Source organism: Capra hircus, chromosome 1 (assembly GCF_001704415.2).
Source record: "Capra hircus breed San Clemente chromosome 1, ASM170441v1, whole genome shotgun sequence".
NCBI lineage: Eukaryota > Metazoa > Chordata > Mammalia > Artiodactyla > Bovidae > Capra > Capra hircus.
This window is the reverse complement of record NC_030808.1, coordinates 144,193,509-144,213,778: the sequence shown is the minus strand read 5'-3', so window position 1 is coordinate 144,213,778 and position 20,270 is coordinate 144,193,509. Positions and strand designations below refer to the sequence as shown.

The window sequence follows — 20,270 nt, the reverse complement described above, 5'->3', positions numbered from 1 at the left end:
GATGCTGAGGCGAAACTCCAATACTTTGGCTACCTGATGTGAAGAACTGACTCATTGGAAAAGACCGCGATGCTGGGAAAGATGTAAGGCGAGAGACGGGGACGACAGAGGATGAGATGGTTGGATGGCATCACCGATGCGATGGACATGAGTTTGAGCAGGCTTCGGGGAGTTGGTGATGAACAGGGAAGCCTGGTGTTCATGGGTTCTCAGAGAGTCGGACATGACTGAGCACCTGAACTGAGCTGATAGTCCTTGTCAGGGTTTTTTCTTTGTGTTTTTGATGATGCATTCCTAACATTTTTTAATTGAGATATAATTCATAGACATTTAGTGTTTAAAAGCATACACTTCAGTGGTTTTTAGTGTATTCACAAAGTTGTGAAACCATCACCACTGTCTAATTCTATAACATTTTCTATAATATGTGAAGTTGCTGAGTCGTGTCTGACTCTTTGGGGAAACACTCAGACAGTATGTAGTCTGCCAATCTGCCCCGTCCCTGGGAGTCTCCAGGCAAGAATACTGGAGTGGGTAGCCATTCCTTCTCCAGGGGATCTTCCTGACCCAGGGGTCTCCTGCATTGCAGGCTGACTCTACCATCTGAGCTGCCAGGGAAGCCCCCCGGGACATTTCCGTCAGCCTGCAGGGGGCACCCTTGTGTGTCAGCAGCGGCTCCCTCTCTGGGTCGGCTCGGTGTTTCTGGGAGTGTGCCTGTCTTGGGTGTTCCGTGTAAATGGGGTCACACAGGACGTAACTTTTGTGACTGGCTGCTTTTGCTGAGCAGAATCTGTCTAGAGCTCCATGGTCGGGGAGTCTCTCCACTCAGCCTTCTTTCTGGCCTTCCCTTGTGTGGACTGAAGCAGAGCTGTCCTTTCCTGTGAGCTGAAACGTAGGCTAGAAAGAGTAGAACTGTTAGCTGTGTCATTGTCTAAGCAGATGTTAGGAGAAATGTCAATAAATGAATTTCAGGTTAATATTGGAAAAAATTTGTCAAGGATGTTGTACAAGTATATACTTTCATGTTATTTTATTTCACTATTTCTTAGCTTTTTGACTTTCTCGAGTTGATTTTCCTCTTGTGCCAGTGGATTTGTGACTATTACTTTAAGCTCCAGTTTTAGAGGGATTTTAGATTGAGGCCTTAGGGAAATTGCCATTTGATTACTTTTTTCATTTGCATAATCAAAACATTCTACAGGAGTTTGTGGAGTTTGGAAAGTCAAGAAAATGCCAGAACTGGCTCCAAGTACCAGAATGTTTACTTTGCACATCGAATTCATTATTTAAATGAGTATTCATTGGACTTCCCTGGTGGCTCAGCCGGTAAAGCCTCTGTCTACAATGCGGGAGACCCGGGTTCGAGCCCTGGGTTGGGAAGATTCCCTGGAGAAGGAAATGGCAATCCACTCCAGTACTATTGCCTGGAAAATCCCATAGACAGAGGAGCCTGGCAGGCTGCAGTCTATGGGGTTGCAAAGAGTCGGACACGACTGAGCGACTTCCCTTCACTTGACTTGAAGTGGTTTGTCTTATGTGGATTAACTCACTGAAATTTTATAATAGTCTTATAAGATGGGTGCTGGTAATTATCCTCATAGGTAAATAGAGGTCCAGAGACAGTGGGTGGCTTGCTCACGGCCATACAGATTGTAAGTAGTGCGGCTGGAATTTGAACCGAAGCGGCCTGACTCTAGTCTTCCTGTTACCTGAAGAATGCAAGTGTGTTGCTTCCATTTGCCTGTCAGTCCATGAGGCGTGTGTTCAGAATGCTCAGAGTGCTTCATGTGTCACAGAGTGCCTTCCCAGCAGGGTCCCACCACATGTTCCAGCACATCTAGGGACAAAGTCCCAGTACACGCGCTTTCTTCGGCTTCATACTGTACTTGCAGAATTTTTGTTTAGATTTGTTTGATAAAGGTTTGTTTATTCAAAGTTATAGATTAAAGATCTACCGGGCACTGTATGAAGTTCTTTGGAGATTTCAAAGGCGAATTATATTTGAATGTTGCCTTTTAGAAAGAATGTGAAGATATAAATCATGATACAAAGTAGAAAATGCCCAATAGAAGGCGAAGTGTCCTCGGAGATCAGAGTAATGTTGTTCTGTATTGATCATTTCTTTTTCTCTTGCCTTTGCTTGCTTCATTTTACTGTTCTGACTCTTAAATTTTAAAATGAGTGGTTTGACCCTTCAGTTGTTAGTCATTTTGAGGCCTCTTATGACTTGCAAAATAATGTAGGACATATGGTTTTATTTGTTTTTAGGGAATGACAGAGGAAGAGGAAGAGAAGCTTTTGGCTCTGAAAGACTTCATGATGAAATCGAACAAAGCAAAGGCCAATATAGTGGATCAGAGTCATCTCCATGACAGTAGTCAGAAAGGTGTAATTGATTTGGCAGCCTTAGGTATAACTGGGAGACAAGTTGACCTTGTTAAAACCAAACAGGAACCAGATGACAAGCGAGGTTAGTACATTTCTGTGTGTGCGTGTTAGCTTGTTATTATTAGTTGTTGCATAAGTTTTTAGTAGTGGAACTAAGAAGTCACATTTCTCACATGTAGAACTTTCAAATACAGTGAGTGGATGACTCCATTTATATTTAATAGCATGAAGGCTAAGGAGAGGAAAGGTGGAGAAGCGGACGTACAGTTGAGAAATTAAGTAACTTTGCAAATTCCTGGATTTGTACGTGTGGAAGTCAGAATTCAGATCCAAAGTCTGACTCCAAAGCCTGGCTGCCTCTGTGGAAGTATATGATTGAAGGCAACATTCTATTTTTTAATCCTTTAAGCACCAACCCAAGGTCAATATGTAGAATGAGGGTGAAGTTTCCTAGCTTGTTACTAGTGGGTAATGGCCAGTGAATTGACTAGTCCTGCAAAGGAGAGATGCATTCATGATTTGAAAGTGAAAGTGTTAGTCGTACCGTGTGCCTGACTCTGTGATCCCATGGACTGTATGTAGCCCACCAGGCTCCTCTGTACATGGAATTTTCATGATTTTCAGTCTTGAGATTTAAACCTGTTGGCTCTTGTGCCATTGACATTGATTGTGTAAGGGTTTTAAAATCTCATGCATTCTTCCCTTGCACCTTTTGTGGAGATATGCTCACTTCCAAGTACATGCCTTTTAAAATCCTTATATTCCAGCATCGGGCTTTCTCTGTGGTTGGGTGGTAAAGAATCCACCTGCTATGCGGAAACACAGGTTTGATCCCTGGGTTGGGAAGATCCCTGGAGAAGGAAATGGCAACCCACTTCAGTGTTCTTGCCTGAAAAATCCCATGGACAGAGGAGCCTGGTGAGCTACAGTCCATGTGGCTGCAAAGAGTCAGACACGATTTAGCAACCTAACAACAGCATTCTAGTATCAGATTTTGAGGGCAGCTGATGAATTACTTTCAAAAAAGAAAAGACTTCTAACTGTTGAACTTGGAATAAACTATTTGCAACTTAACTGTTAACGGTTTACCATTTTTTCCACAGGTGAGAGATGAGGTTGGTTTCTGTTTCACTGGCTATTCACCTTTTGCTATGCAGCCTGGTTCCTAACCGGCCACGACTTGGGGGTGGGGACCCCTGATTTATAGCCATAAAATGTAAAGCATTTATATAGTTGATAAGGAAAACCACAAGCTCCCGAGAGAAAAATAGTGAAGGATTTGAACATACAAGTGATAGAATAGAAATTCACATTTAAAAGGTAAACAATGAAATGAATGCAAATAGAAACGAGATGCCATTCTCTGCCTTTGTGACTAGTGAAGACTGATGATGCTTGTGTCAGCAAGTGGCAGGGAATGGGCATTTTCACTAAATTCACTGTTTTTGAGCTTATAAATGGAACATATTATTAATATGATTTTTTTTTTTTACTATTTGACTTATGTTTTCAGTTCTGGAAATTCCTCATAGAAACGCTGACAGACCTGTGAAGGAATATGCATAAGAATGCAGATGACCTTTCATTTCTTTTTTTCACCCCATGTAACTGACTCTGGATATAGAGAGGTCATATTTATCAGTGTAGTCAGGACATTTGAAAAAGTTATATTTTTTGTTGGTTCTTCAGATAAGGTGGTTCCTTGAAATTGAGCCAGCCTTGGACAACTAGGCAGCAGTTAGGTCTAATTACTAACACTACTGAAAGTGCATCTGTCCATCTGCCCTAGAGATGAAATGAGAACTAACATGTTTCTCTGTGAATATAAATAAATCGGCCCTCATGAAGAACAAACAGCTCATGAGTCCGTGCTATCCCCCTTCCTCTGCCCCATGCACGCAGAGAGTAATACAAGCACGGATTTGTCATAGAGGCTTCCTTCAGATTATTCTGATCTTTTTTCATAGCTAGAAAACATGGGAAACAAGACTCAAATGTCAGTGAAGAGTGGAAAAGCATGTTTGGCTCTCTGGAGCCACCGAGCATGCAGCAGGCCCTGCCTAAAGGGAGTGATCAGGAGGTGATGCCGGCTGGGAAGCCGCCTCGTTCCGAGTCCTCCGCTGCTATCTGCGTCCCTTTGTCGACTTCTCCGCAGGTATTGTCATCCGGCAGTAGCGCGCGTTTTGTCTGTGGATCTCATTCTACTGTTTTGGATGTTTAGAGGCTGTGTACTGTACCGGAAAAATCAGTACAGTGACTTGTCTTTTAGGAAGGACGTTTTTCTTTGCACGAGAGGTTTATCTTCATAGTCAAAGGGAAGTCTAGTATTGAAAGCACCAAATAAGGTGATCTGAAACTGGGGTGAAGACGTCATTATGAACTAGGATTCTACTCCTAGGCTGCAGTGAACCTTTAAAATCTTTTATTCTTCATTTAATATAGCATAGTTATATCTGTAAGATAGCAAAAATACTTCTGGGAAGAAAAGTCCCAAGTTTACTCTGTGTGAGAAATGTCATGATTTAGATATATTTGAAGTAAATTTTTTAATTTGCGTTAATTCTTCCCTAGGCAATTCTATTTTAATTGAATCAACTGATAAATTAAAATTCACTTTCTTTGTCTCAGTTAATGAGTATTTTTGTTTAATGTTATTGCTACACTGAGAATGTTTTTAAAATATGGAGATTTGGAATTAGTGGTTAAACTTTATTTTAATTAGATTTTCACTGAGAAAATATGTCCCTGTATTTAGATGGATTTAAAAATTGGTACATTAATAAGGACAAAAGTCTGGTGTAATAGAGAGAACGTGGGTAGATTTTAATCATCAAACAGACTTTACTTATGACACAGATACTTACTCTTTTGGTTTTGCAGGTTCCAGAAGTGACAAATGTCCAAAATAGAAAACCAACAGTACAGGTTTTCAGTAGCACAATTTTACCGTCCACTTCCCAGATCCGGATCACAACGTGTAAAGCTGAGCTTCAGCGGCTCATACAGCAGAAACGGGAGCAGTGCAGTGCCGAGAGGATAGCTAAGCAGATGATGGGAAACGCCGAGTGGGAGAGTAAACCCCCACCACCTGGTGCGTGTGCTGTTGAGGGGCGGTGGTATTCCAGCCCGGGTGCCTGGGCCTGGAATCCAGTGGAAGAAACTGGTGACAGTTACTGGCAGAGGAAGTGATCCCCAAGCTGTCACTTTGAAAGCCCACGATCCCTAATGTTCTTCCCAGGTGGTCCAGGGGCTGAGGCTCCACGCTCCCAGTGCAGGGGAGCCAGGTTTGCTTCCTGGTCCTGGAACTAGATCCTGCATACTGCACCTGAGACCCGGTGCAACCTAAGTATACATGTATATACAAAAGAAAGCCCACAGGAAGAGCCGAGAAGTGAGAAATCCCAGCTCGGTGCCTGTGGAGTTCGGGTCTTCTCGGCTCTGGCAGTGCCTGTAGGCCTGTCATCTGCTGTTCTCACTTGCCGGTGGCCCACGTTCCCCATTGGTAGTGCTGGGTTTTACCTGCTTAGTGCCTGCTTAGTGTCATGCCACTCTCCCACTAAATGTCAGACTTCCTTGAGTAAACTCTGGCATTCAACTTCTGAGGGGTTTAATAGCTATGAATTTCTTTAAAAAATAGGTAGAAACATTTGGAAAATAATGAGTGCTTTAAAAATAAACCAAAATCACCTATAACCAACCATCACTCAGCAATCATCAACATTAAGATTTTTGGAAAAACACTTCTGCATTCTGATAAAATTTGGAGAAACTTAAGAGAGATTTCAGATGGAAATTGTGGCTCAGTTGTGTTAACAGACATGCCCAGTGTTATGTGATGGAGCTCATCTCTGACATTGGATTGGCAGATTTTTAAAAACATTTTTAATGAGTTTCTGTATAGATTTTAATAATAAAAATGTATCTTGAAAACTGAGATGAAATATATGCTTATGGGTTAGTCAGTACAGTCGCTCAGTCGTGTCTGACTGTGACGCCATGGGCCACAGCACGCCAGGCCTCCCTGTCCATCACCTACTCCCAGAGCTTGCTCAAACTCTTGTCCATTGAGTTGGTGATGCCATCCAACCATCTCATCCTCTGTCATCCCCTTTTCCTCCTGCCTTCAATCTTTCCCAGCATCAGGGTCTTTTCAGATGAGTGAGTTCTTTGCATCAGGTGGCCAAAGTATTGGGTAGAGATTGAAAAACCACATGAGTTCCCACAGACTTCCATTGTGAGTGTAGGAAAAATGCCAGTAGAGACCAATGATTTAAAGACTTCAGAAATCTTAATAAGTGGTCTTTTGAGTCACATAATTTTTTTTTTCTTTTAAGAAAAATACCCTGGAATGTTTGTTTCTAAAATACAGTTCAATACGGTTTATCAGTCCGGCTTTAAAAACAAAAACTGTCGATCACACACTGTCTATTTGACTATAGAATCTGTCTTTATAAGTGGCATTTTATACTTAAGTGAAGCTATACGTTTTATTCTGTAATCCCAGGAAAGGTATCAGATTTTGTGGTTCATGAAATGTGCCATGACTGTTGGACTTTTGATGTTTTTTCTTTCCACACTTGAGTGGTTTTGTGAAATAGATTTTCTCTTGGGGGAAATGTTCAACCTAGCCTGCTCTATTATCTAGACTTCATGGCAGAGTGTTTTTGAGTATTCTCAAATCCAGCATATCCTCCCTGGAAATCACACTCAGCTGTTCTTTCCACACATGTGAGCTAGAGATGCAGGGGGAATGGTATTTTTCTGCTGACTGTGCCAGGTTCGGCAATGGTCTTGGTTTCCGCTTTGTTTCTTGGTAAAAGAAATGAGTTGATTTTAAGATGACGTTGTTACTCAGCAGGCATAGATCCTTCAGTATAGCTTTTTCTAAAAAATTATTTATTTTTAACTGGAGGATGATTGCTTTACATTACTATATTGACTTCTGGTTGCAAAAAGATATGACACTGAAATATGAACTCTCCAGGTTGGTAGGTGCCCATTATGCTACTGGGGAAGAGCAGAGAAATAACTCCAGAAGGAATTAAGAGGCTACGCCAAAGCGGAAACAACTCCAAGTTGTGGATATGACTGGTGGTGAAACTAAAGTCCGGTGCTGTAAAGAACAACATTGCATAGGAAGCTGGAATGTTAGGTCCGTGAATCAGGGTAAATTGGAAGTGGTCAAACAGGAGATGGCACGAGTGAACATTGATATTCTAGGAATCAGTGAACTAAGATGGACTGGAATGGGTGAATTTAACTCAGATGACCATCATCTCCGGTGCTGTGCCTGCGGACATGCCCTGTGGAACACTCCAGGTCCTGAATCTAGAAGTGCAGCCCCCTCTGTAGGAGTTCCAGACAGGACGCAGACACCAGGGGGCACCATCACGCACTCCCACTTCTGTATCCACTCACAGCCAGCGGGAGGTCGAGAGGAGCCATAGCCCAGGGCTTTAGCTGATTACCCTCCTATTCAGGACTTGCCAGGTGGCTCAGCAGTAAAAAAGTCCGCTGCCAAGGTAGGAGATTCGGGTTCGATCCCTGTGTCGGGCACATCCTGTGAAGGAGGAAATGGCCTCTCACTCCAGTATTCTTGCCTGGAACATGCCGTGGGCAGAGGATCCTGGAGGGCTACAGTCCATAGGATCGCAAACGGTCGGACTTGGCTGAGTGCCTGAGCACATCCTATTTTGGACTTCATCTGTCATAGGTAAATCCTGACTACATGTCTTTGTTCCTGAATTTTACTTTCAGGAGAAAAGGTAAAGATCGGTCAAATGAACTGATGCAAGGGATTCTGTAAAAGGAAAGAAAATATCCTTGCAGGGTATGACAGAAGCGAGTCAGCATGGAAGACCTCAAGTTAAATCGAATGTCCTCATGGGCCTGCATGTTCAGTGACTCAGTTGTGTCCAACTCTCTCTGACTCCTTGAACTGTAGCCACCAGGATCCTCTGTCCATGGGAACTCCCAGGCAGCAATCCTGGAGTGTGTTGCCGTTTCCTCCTCCAGGGGCTCTTCCTGACCCAGGAATCCAACCCTTGTCTTGTGTCTCCTGCATTGGCAGGTGGATTCTTTACCGCTGTGCCACCTAGGAAGGCCAATGCGCTCAGAAACAACGCTATTTACACGTTTGTGTTAAGTGAGTTCTGGAAAGAAAATAAAAGATATTTGAATTTGCGGGAGGAGAGGAGGTTTTGAGTGCTAATCCCCATGTCACTGGGATTTCTGACCACCCATTTGTGGGTAAGGGCAGTGTGACTTACTGTCCTGGCTGTGACCTTGGCATAGTGGCTTTGGAGCCAGACACACTGGGTGTGATTACAGGAGGAGGAGGGGGAGGATGGGACGAGGAGGGAGGAGGCGATGAAGACAGGGAGCAGGGGAGGAGGAGGAAGGGGAAGCAGAGGAGGGGTGGAGGACGAGGGGGAGGATGGGAGGAGGAGGGGGAGGAGGAGGGGGAGGAGGGGAAGAAGGGGAGGCTCAGGGGGAGGAGGGAAAGGAAGGGGAGAGGGGAGGTCGAGGGGGAGGAGGGGAATGGGGAGAAGAGTGGGGAGAGGGGAAGAGGAAGGGGAGGGGAGGAGGGAGAAGGGGAGAAGAGGGGGAGGGGAGGAGGATTGATGGATTTCATTCCATTTAGAAATTCCACACACATACCTAGAAAGTGACTTTATTACTTGTAGTATAACGGAACAACCGTGGGCGACTGCGGACAGCACCTGCTGTGTCCAGCATGCGTGCCTGTTTCTGAATGATTCTGTGTCTCGCCATCTGCCCTATGGTGACTCACCTCACAGGCCAAATGCCCAAAGCGAAGTTGCTCAGTTGTGTCCAGCTCTTTGCGACCCCGTGGACTGTAGCCTCCATCTGTGGGATTTTCCAGGCAAGAGTACCGGAGTGGGTTGCCATTTCCTTCTCTGGGGATCTTCCCGACTCAGGGATGACCAAACCACATATGAAATGCAGTGGAGAAAAATTTTTAATTAAAAAACAATGCCCTATTGATTTTTATGCTTTCCTGTAAATTGATATCAACTTTCGTCTAGTAAAGGAGCACCTCAAACCAACTCTAGAGTTGGATTAGAGTCATTTTTCTCAGGAAAGTCACCTCCTCCAGCGTGGGATTTATGACCCCGGAGTTCCCAGACTGGTTGTGTGTGCGTGTGTGTGTCTCGTCAGGGAAGTTGTGTATATGAAAAATTACCACGGAATCTTTTCCAGGGACATAGAATATTTAAAAATGCTATCAAAAACTGAACAAAACTTCTTAGACTTGTGGTAAGTAGACTTGTGTTTAAGTGATGTAAAACTAAAATTTCAAGAAGTACAGGAAGACAGCGTCGTCTTTTACTTCTGTAGAGATGCGGCAATTATTGTGTTGTGTTGTCCTTTACACACGTATCTGTCTGATAAAATTGGGTTCTCACTTCCCTTTGGCTTCCCCGGCGGCTCAATGGTGAAGAATCTGCTACTGCAGGAGGTGCAGCTCCCGCCCTCGGGTGGGGAAGAACCCCTGGATCAGGAGACGGCAGCCCACGCCAAAATGCTTGCTGGGAAATTCCACAGACAGAGGAGCCTAGCAGGCTACAGTGCACGGGGGCTCAAAGAATCAGATACAACTGAGCGACTCAACTGCAACAATATTAATTTTACATTTTATTTATTCAGTACATCTTTTGTATTGAATGGATGTTTTACAGTAAACAGGAAAATTCACATAAATGTTTTGAAATAGCTCTACATTTCAAAGAAATACTATGTTTGCTCTAGGTATCAAAGGGAGACAACACTCAGATACTACAATAGAAAATATGATTACATTCAGTGTAAAAGCATAGGACAAATACAAATAGAGCCTAAATACAATTTTGTGGAAAAACAAAATACATAGATACATGTACACACACCTTAGACAATAATTAGCCTTGATGCAACACGTGTGTGATTTCTGATTTCTTCTGCATAAGAGGGAGGAAATAAGAGGATAGACAAACAGGAGAGGCAAGGGAGGAAAAGAGAGGAAGAAAGCAGCAAAGAGAGGCAGGAGAGGGAAGGAGGCAGGAAGGTCTCAGGGGTGGGAGGGGAGCGGAAATGCTCCTGCTGCTGCTTTAAATGCCACCCCACAAGAGGGGCTGGAGAAGCACAACCAACCCAAAACCTTTTCTGCAATACTCTAGCTCTACTGTCTTTTCCCTTCTTTTTCACTGTTCACTAGCTCAGTAGTGTCAGACTCTTTGCGACCCCATAGACTACAGCATATCAGGCTCCCTGTCCTTCACCATCTCCTGGAGTTTGCTCAAACTCCATTGAGTCGGTGATGCCATCCACCATCTGATCTCCTGTTGCCCCCTTTTCCACCTGCCGTCAATCTTTCCAGCTACAGGGTCTTCTCCACTGAGTCAGATGCTTCAGTCCATAAAGAGTCCCAGACCTCTTTATGGGCCAAGAGTTTCAACTCCATGTCACACATTTTAGGGCTAGCTGGGCACTCGGGAGATCACGGTCATTGCTTCAGCCCACATTGGATCCTTTTTAAAGATCGACCACGTGACCTTGCAGGCTTGGGTCTCACTGCCCTGAAAAGGGCCTGACTTCCCTCAGGAGGGTTTGCTGCACACACCCCACAGGATGCACCAGGGGCTCTTGAACCCTGGAACTGTCAGGACCCTTGCAAGGGTCTCTGGTGCCAGTTCCCTTGCTTCCGTGTCCAGTAAAGGAACTGAGGATGAGATGCTAGGCAGAGTCCGAGACCCTGACTAGGAGGCTCTGAGCGTGGGCATGCCAGAGAGATACTAGGAGAGACAGACATGGTGAAGGGAATTCAAACAGGGCAAACTGAGCCTCTACACCCTTCCCACTTCTAAGACGACTCTGTGGGTTACAGATCCACTCAGGGGCCAGGAAAATGGGAAGCATGGGCTGCAAATGGCAGGACCACGCTAGGAAACCAGCCCACGTCACCACACCACCTGGGAACAGAGTCCCCTTGTACCAGGGACACAGTAAGAACGTGCTGGCTCCATGGAACCTATGCACATGTAAGATGCTGACATTCAGGTTGATTCCTCCTGAGCTGCTGGCGCCGGAGTACTAGTCTCACAGCTAGCACCTGGTGGCAATGCCCTCCAGTCCTGGGCTCTGCCAGCGTGGTGAGCACACACAAGGGAGGGGGAGCCTCAGAGGAGGGTGGGCACCTGGACTTTGGGGACAGACCCAGGTTTTCTCTGTTGCAGGAGTCCACGGATCAGACCTCAGCCAAGAAGAGGCCCCACCACTCTGCCCCTGTGTGCCCTTGTGTACAGAAAGGGCCGTACCCTGGCCCTGCTCTGACCCCCTAGGTTTGCTGTAGGGCCAGATGCACCTAGAGGGCCTGCTCCAAGCTGAGATCAGCAGTTTCCACCTCCCCCAAGGCCTCTGTAGGGGATTAGCTCCCTCTCTGTTTCAGAGCATTTAGGGAGAAGTGTTTCCTAGATCCTGGCTGGCTTCCCCTCCCCCAGCTTAGCTGATCAGCCCTGGACTAAGATCCATAGAACACCAGCCGACCATCTTCCCCTTCCCTGAGCTCCTGGGAGACTGGGAGGAAGGGAATCCCGACGTCCAGACAAAGAAGGAACCAGCAAACGGCCATCCCCCAGTCCAGGGCTCGGAGGGTGAGCTGAAGGGCGTCCCTGACGATGCTGACTGCAGTGTGTCTCTAGCACGTCCAGAAGAGGAGCAGCAAGCGACAGCAACACACACGAGAGGAGATGAGCAGAGGAGGGAAGAGCTCCCAGGACGAATCTCAAGTCTTCACACTGTAGAAGCGTCCCTGGGGTGTGAAAATTCACAGCTGGAAAGAGAGATTCAGCAAAGCCTGCCTGATTTTCATGACAGGCATGTGATGCAACTTTACAGAAGACTGTTGAAGAAAGAATCGCGCTGCTTGGAGTCCAAGAAGAAACTGCTCAGCATCTGTAGAGAGCTGAAATCCGTGTGTCAGATCCACAACCTCTCCAAGAAGAGAGCTGGAGACCTGAGCGAAGCATTGGAGACAACCGCTGCCTGCCATCGCCAGGAGGTGCGCCTCTGTGAGGAAAGAGCTCAGGAAAGCTGGGTGGCGGTCGTGCGGATGGAGAGAGCGCTCAGCGAGCTGACCCGAGAGAATGCTGCCTCAGGCAGCTGCTGGCCCAGGTCGAGTTCAACTCCCAGCTCTCCCCGAGGGGCCTTCATGTTCCCGCTGCTCCACCCACAGCCCACAGGGGCCCACAGGGGTCAGGGGAGCCCCTGGGTCACGAGGCACCCCCGGCGAGGGGGAGGGTCCAGTCCTGAGGACGCAGGGGCCCAAGGTCACCTGCAGGTCAACTCAGCTCAGCGCAGCCGGGTCCCGACACTCACGACCAGGACACAACATCAGCTTGTGTTTTTCCTGTTTCAAGTAGGACACAACATCAGCCTGTGTTTTTCCTGTTTCAAGTAGGACACAACATCAGCCTCTGTTTTCCCTGTTTTAAGTTGTCTCTGTTTTTCTCTTTAATTTTAGCTACTGTAACTTAATCCATTGTTTTTCTCAAGTAGATAAAGCATTATAGTTTGTAAGATTTTTTTCTATTTTTCATTTACTTGTATTTCTGTTGAAGTAATTTTGATCTGTGCTTTTTTTATGAGTTGTTACTGTTAGGGACCAAACGACGGTCTCTAGGACCTGAGTCATGTTTCCCAAAAAGAGACAGGATATGCGCTCATCCTGCCTGGCCAATCATGTAACGCCAGCTACTCCTGTAACAGACAAAGAACTGCCTGTATATAAGCCGCCATACTGCTTTGTTCGGGGCTCTTGTCGGATTCCCTTGTGTGGGATGAGACTTGAGCCCTAGCGCGCGAGAGATAAACTCCCTTCTTGTTTTTGCATTACTGTGGTGGACTTGCTCTCTCGGTCGGTTCGGAGATACGGGCTCGGAGCATAACATTTGGGGGCTCGTCCAGGATCTCCATCCCGCTGGGGAGGACAACTCTCCTGGTAGAAGGGAGTAACCTCGTTAGAATATAAGAGCTCTGAGCACCGGTGCTAACGTTGCAGAAGCCCAGATTAAGCCTGGGGCCTGGTATTGTACTGGGGAGGCATCTGGCTGTAAAGTGCAGAGGCAAGTCAGCGTAAGGCCAGGGCCTGGTTTCGTGCTGGGAAGGCAGCTGGCTCTGGTTACTGGATTAAGTCAGCGTAAGGCCGGGGCCTCGTTTCGTGCTGGGGAGGCAGCTGGCTCTGGTTACTGGATTAAGTCCAGTGTAAGGCCAGGGCCTGGTTTTGTGCTGGGGAGGCAGCTGGCTCTGTTTACTGGGTTAAGTCCAGCGTAAGGCCGGGGCCTGGTTTCGTGCCGGGGAGGCGGCTGGCTCTGTGAACATCCTGCAGGTAAGATTGAGTGCATTGTCGGTGGCCTCCTTGCGTTTGTTATCTGTTTGTCTATTTGTGGTGTCTGCGTTGCTCTTTGTGTGCTCTGTTGGCTCCCAGTGTCCTTTTCTGTGATCATGGGACAAACAACTTCTTCTCCTTTATCTCTTATGATTAACCACTTCTCTGATTTCAAGTCTAGAGCACAGAATCTATCATTGCTGGTGAAAAAAAGCAAGTTAGTAACTTTTTGTTCTGCCGAGTGGCCTGCTTTTGATGTCAGCTGGCCACAAGAAGGCACCTTCAGCCTGCCTACTATTCAAGCGGTCAGAGAGAAGGTGCTCACCCCCTACCGTTCAGGACACCCAGCCAGACCAAACTCCATACATTTTAGTCTGACAGGACCTGGTGGAAAACCCCCTGGCCTGGCTAAAACCTTTTGTTTTTCAGCCCCTCACTTCCCTTCCCTCTTCCCTGCCCTTGCTTCCATAGGTTCCACAGGTTTCATCGGGAGAAGCCAAAAAGAGAACCAAGCCTTCATCTCCTCCCAGAAAAAGGAGCCCCACCTAGGGAACTCGGAGAAAGGCAAAAAAAAAAAAAAAAAAAAATGGCCGGCGTAGCGGAAGAAGACCTGGAGGTTCCCTCCTCCACCAGTCATGCGTTTCCGGTCCGGGCGGGGCCAGCCAGAGAGGGTGGAGAACGGACATATCAGTACTGGCCCTTCTCCACTAGTGATTTGCACAATTGGAAAACCCAGACTCCCTCCTTCTCTGAAAAACCGCAGGGTCTTATTGATCTTTTAGAGTCTATCCTGTTTACTCACAATCCCACTTGAGATGATTGTCAGCAACTGTTACAGGTACTTTTTACTACAGAGGAGAGCAAATGGATCCTGTCAGAAGCCCAGAAAAAAGTGTGCCGGGGTGGATGGGAGGCCCACAATACAGCCTAACCTCATTGAGGAGGGGTTCCCCTTGGTGCGACCCAGCTGGGACTTCAAACGCGCTGAAGGTAAGGAGCGTCTCCGAGTGTACTGTCAGACTCTCATGGCTGGCCTTAGAGGGGCTGCCAAAAAGCCAACTAATTTGGCCAAACTAAGTCCAGTGAGACAACAGCCAAATGAGAGCCCAGCAGCCTTCCTGGAAAGGATAATGAAAGCTTTTAGACAGTATACCCCTATAGACCCACAGGCAGATGAGTCATGAGCGGCAGTTATGTTAACATTTGTAAATCAAGCAGCCCCCAATATTAAAAAAAAGTTACAAAAGATAGAGAGGTTAAATAAACAATCCTTGCAAGATCTAGTGAGGGCAGCCGAGAGAGTTTTTAATCATAGAGAGACCCCAAAAGAGAGAGAGGACCGCATTAGGAAAAAAAAAAAAAAAATTAGCGCTGAAGAAAACCGTAAAAATCAAAAAGAGCTGACCCAGATATTTTTTGCTGGGGTTGAAAACAAAAACAGGTTCCAGAAAGGAAAAAAACTGGACTCAAAAACTGAAGAAAAAATGACAAGGCGTAAGCTTGAGAAAAACCAATGTGCGTTTTGTAAAGAGTTTGGACATTGAAAAGATAAATGCCCCAAGAAAAATCTAAAAGAGGGGCCCAAGAACCCCAAGAACGAGACTCCCTCTCCAGACAGTCATATCCTCTACGTGGGTGAGGACAGCGACTAGGGGGATCAGGGCTCGAAGCCCCTCCCCGAGTCCTGGGTCACTATAAATGTGGAGGGGAAACTGGTTGGCTTCATGGTGGACACAGGAGCCCAATACTCAGTCTTAAACCAAAAAGATGGACCCATGTCTACAAAGGTAGCTGGGTGCAGGGAGCAACCGGGACTAAACGATATGGATGGACTACAAAACGGCATGTGAACTTGGGGGCCCACCAGGTAACCCATTCTTTTCTGGTGATACCTGAGTGTCCAGCGCCCTTGTTGGGAAGGGATTTACTGTCTAAAGTAAATGCCCAAATTCATTTCAACCACGGACAAGTGTCAGTTTTAGATGGGACCGGGCATCCTCTTCAGGTCTTGTCTCTGGCATTAAAAGATGGATACAGACTCTACTTGCCAGAGGCCCCAGCGACAATAAACCCCAAAGTACAACCATGGGTTCAAAGATACCCTCAGGCCTGGGCTGAAACTGCAGAAATGGGACTAGCCAAACAGAGGCCCCCTATCATTGTGGAACTGAAAGCCAGTGCTTCCCCGGTGAGGGTACGACTATCCCATGAGTCAAGAGGCTCGACAAGGAATTACTCCTCATATACAACGCCTCATAGACACTGGGGTCCTAAAAAGGTGCCGGTCCCCATGGAACACTCCCCTGTTGCCTGTGAAAAAGCCTGGGGGAACTGATTTTAGACCGGTTCAAGATCTACGAAAAGTCAACAAACGGGTGAATGATATTCATCCTATGGTTCCTAACCCTTATACATTGCTAAGCAACTTGCCTCCAAACTACATTTGGTACACTGTTTTAGATTTAAAAGAAGCCTTTTTCAGTTTGCCTCTGGCCCCCGCAAGCCAAGAGATCTTTGCCTTCAAATGGCAGGAAGACGGTGGTCAGACCCCTGTGCAGCTGACATGGACTCGCTTACCACAGGGTTTCAAAAACTTGCCCACGTTATTTAATGAGGCCCTGGAGGAAGACCTCCGTGAGTATCGGGTTGAACACCCTACCATTGTTTTATTACAATATGTTGATGACTTTATGCTGGCAGCGGCTACAGAGAAAGAGTGCCAAGAGGCAACAGGTGACCTTCTCCAAACCTTGGGGACTTTAGGTTACAAGGCCAGTGCCAAAAAGGCCCAGATTGCCAAGCAAGAGGTTACATACCTCGGTTATAACATAAAACAGGGCCAGAGGTGGCTAACACAGGCTATGAAAGAAACCATCCTCCAGATCCCTGAGCCGGCTAACCCTAGACAAGTGAGAAAATTTCTGGGAACGGTGGGATATTGCTGGTAATGGATCTTGGGGTTTGCAGAAAAGGCCAGGCCCCTATATGAGGGAACCAAAAAAAAAAAAAAAAAAAGAAAACAAGGACTGGAAATGGACTGAGCCAATAAAAGAGGCCTTCCAAGAGCTCAGGCGAGCCTTGCTAGAAGCTCCTGCCCTTGCCCTCCCTGATCCATCTAACCCTTTCCAATTATTTGTAGATGAAAAGTGGGGGATAGGAAAAGGGGTACTAACACAGAGATGGGGACCATGGAAGCGACCTGTAGCTTACCTTTCCAAGAGACTGGACCCAGTGGCAGCCGGATGGCCACCTTGCCTCCGTATCATCGCGGCCACCGCGCTCTTAGTCCACGATGCTGATAAACTGACTTATGGACAGAGACTCTTGGTCTACACTCCTCATGCCATAGAGAGAGTTTTAAAGCAACCCCCAGGTAAATGGATTTCTAATGCCCGTTTGACGCACTACCAGGCCTTGCTACTTGACACCCCACGGATTCATTTCAAACGCCCTGCACTCTAAATCCAGCCACTCTTTTGCCCAATCCGGGAAAAAATAGCCCCCTCCATGATTGTGATGAGATACTGGCTGGGGTAACAGCAATGCGAAAGGACTTAACCGATACTCCACTGGATAACAGCTAAAATGGTTCACAGACGGCAGCAGTTATGTAAAAGATGGACAGAGACGGGCAGGAGCCGCAGTAGTAGATGACTCTGGACAGACGATATGGGCAGAGGCCCTTCCCCCGGATACCTCAGCACAAAAGGCAGAGTTAATTGCCCTGATTCAAGCATTAGAGAGAGCCAAAGGAAAAAGAATAACTATTTTCACTGACAGTCGCTATGCTTTTGGCACGGTACACATCCAGGGCCCGATATATCGGGAACGGGGGTTTTTGACAGCTGAAGGAAAAGAAATTAAAAACTTGCCTGAAATCCGTAGACTTTTAGAGGCTGTACAGATGCCTCAGGCTGTGTCAATAGTACACGTACCTGGACATCAGAAGGGTGACAGCCCCACAGCACGAGGGAATCGTGCCGCAGACCTGGCAGCTCGAAAAGTAGCTGATGAAGATTTCATCACCCCTGTGTTGGCGATCGGACTTCCACCTCCAGTTATGGGAACTCTGCCCTCAACCCCTGAGTGTTCATCCACAGACCTTGCTTGGATCCAAAAACACGCCAACCTTCAAAAAGATAAAGATAGATGGTACCGAGACTCAGATGGCTACTTGATACTCCCTGCTCAGTTGGGATGACAACTATGTGAGCATTTGCGCTTGTCTACTCATCTGAGAAAAAAAAAAGACTCTGATGCTCTTTCAGACTGCGCGCCTGCGATTTCGCCAGCACCAGACAACTGTAAAGAACATAGTGCATGCTTGTAAGGCGTGTCAACAGATGAGGCCAGGAAAAGGACAACATGCAGGACTGAGGTATCGGGGAGAAGGACCAGGGCAACACTGGGAAATAGATTTCACCGAGGTAAGGCCAGGCAAGTATGGTTACCGGTACTTGTTAGTGTTGGTAGATACCTTCTCAGGGTGGGTGGAGGCTTTTCCTACAAAGGGAGAAACCGCGATGATAGTGGCAAAAAAGATTAAAAAAAAAAAAAAAAGTTCCCAGGTTTGGCCTGCCAGTGACCGTCGGCTCTGATAATAGACCTGCTTTTGTGAGTCAAATAGTTCAGAGCCTTGCCCTAGCCCTGGGGACTAAATAAATGTTACATTGTAAATACAGTCCACAGAGCTCAGGGCAAGTAAAAAAAAAAATAAATCAGACTCTGAAAAAACTTTAACTAAATTGGCTATAGAGACTGGCGGAGACTGGGTGACCCTCCTTCCCTTCGCCCTCTTCTGTGCGCGTAATACTCCTTACCAACTTAATCTGACCCCATTTAAAATTCTGTATGGGAGACCTCCCCTGTATGTCCATATTTAAAGAAAAGAAACTACCGCCTCCCACGTTGGGACAATTCCAAGAGGCCTTGATGGCCTTAAGCAAGGTGCACTCTCGTGTCTAAAAACTGCTCCAGGAAATACATGTGGGTCAAAATAAGGGAACTATTCCCTCACATGACATTGGCCCAGGAGATTGGGTATGGGTCAAAAGGCACCAAACCAAGGCACTAGAACCCAAATAAAAGGGTCCTTATGTTGTTCTTCTTACCACCCCAACTGCCCTAAAGGTCGACAGTATTGGGCCTTGGGTGCATTGCAGCCACGTACGCCCAGCTGCTTCAGCAGAGCAGGAAGACGCTAAAACAAAATGGAAAGCATCTCTGCACCCATCCAATCCCCTGAGGCTAAAGCTTCAAAGGCGCCAACAGGACCAGGACAGCTCGGCTGGGCCGTCTTGTGGATGACCCAGTTACTCTGCTCCGGAGCTGCCAGCGTGAACCCGCATCAACCCGTCAAAATCACCTGGAAGCTGCAAAATGGACTAACACGAGAGGTGCTTAACTCCACCACCACAATACATCCACCAAATACTCGGTGGCCAGACTTATACTTTGACCTTAAGCTGGTGGTAAATGTACCCTGGAAGAGGGGCAAGCTCCCAAATCATGCATTCTGGGCATGTCCAGGTGCGCCCAGGCATAACTAAAAGATCTGTGGGGAGATACAGGGGGGACTCTGTGCTGCCCTAAAAAAGAGTATTGTTTTTATGCTGATCACACCAAAATAGTTAAAAAATCTATGGCCAAAGTAAGAGAGGGACTAGCCCAATGTAAACGAGAACATGAGGCTCAACAAGGATGGTTTGAGTCTTGGTTTCAACAATCCCCTTGGTTGACCACCCTAATCGCCACCTTGCTGGGACCCCTGCTAATACTTCTGATGCTTACCTTTGGCCCATGTATTATCAATAGACTTGTAGCCTTTGTAAAGGAACGCATAAATACAGTACAGCTGTTTGTGCTTCGACAACAATATCAAACTGTGTCTCAGAACCAAGAGGAAGATTCCTCTATATGATCTAAGGATGGGGGGAATGTTAGGGACCAAACGACAGTCTCTAGGACCTGAGTCATGTTTCCCAAAAAGAGACAGGATATGCGCTCATCCTGCCTGGCCAATCATGTAACGCCAGCTACTCCTGTAACTGAGACAAAGAACTGCCTGTATATAAGCCGCCATACTGCTTTGTTCGGGGCTCTTGTCGGATTCCCTTGTGTGGGATGAGACTTGAGCCCTAGCGCGCGAGAGATAAACTCCCTTCTTGTTTTTGCATTACTGTGGTGGACTTGCTCTCTCGGTCGTTTCGGAGATACGGGCTCGGAGCATAACAGTTACTATTTTTCAATTGATGCCAGAATTACTCTTATTAGTATAGCATTATAACTTTATGATAGTAGTATTTAAGTATACAGTCAGTAATATAATTTTCATCAATCCATAATATGTCCCCTGGACCTTTCAGTATATAAGTATTTTATTTGCTTTACCTTAAATGCTCACTATGATGTCAAACATCCCATAAGTTTGACATGGATGGAAAAGTTTAATACAATACCAGACCATTTCTGTATACTGTGGCTATTTTTAGCAATC

At 46.4% G+C, this 20,270-nt stretch overlaps 1 protein-coding gene across 3 annotated transcripts; it reads left to right on the top strand.

The window, feature by feature from the left end:
- Positions 2,113-14,518, top strand: LOC108636542 (phosphoinositide 3-kinase regulatory subunit 4-like). Of its 3 annotated transcripts, none has more exons than XM_018051902.1 (4): positions 2,113-2,470; positions 4,356-4,543; positions 5,269-5,479; positions 14,246-14,518. In XM_018051902.1, the coding sequence occupies exons 1-4, from the start codon at positions 2,272-2,274 to the stop codon at positions 14,371-14,373; spliced, it is 726 nt and encodes a 241-aa protein (XP_017907391.1). In that variant the 5' UTR covers positions 2,113-2,271; the 3' UTR covers positions 14,374-14,518. The 3 variants fall into 3 exon arrangements, with proteins under 3 accessions (XP_017907391.1, XP_017907397.1, XP_017907403.1); XM_018051908.1 differs by lacking the exon at positions 14,246-14,518 and adding an exon at positions 11,625-12,966 and having other exon boundaries at positions 2,114-2,470; XM_018051914.1 differs by lacking the exon at positions 14,246-14,518 and adding an exon at positions 7,373-7,564 and having other exon boundaries at positions 2,116-2,470.

Coding starts and splice junctions, on each gene's coding strand:
- LOC108636542 (XM_018051902.1), top strand. CDS start 2,272: ATGACAGAGGAAGAGGAAGAGAAGCTTTTGGCTCTGAAAGACTTCATG. Junction 4,544..5,268: donor CTTTGTCGACTTCTCCGCAG/GTATTGTCATCC, acceptor TTGGTTTTGCAG/GTTCCAGAAGTGACAAATGT. Junction 5,480..14,245: donor GAGTAAACCCCCACCACCTG/GTGCGTGTGCTG, acceptor TTGCTTCCATAG/GTTCCACAGGTTTCATCGGG.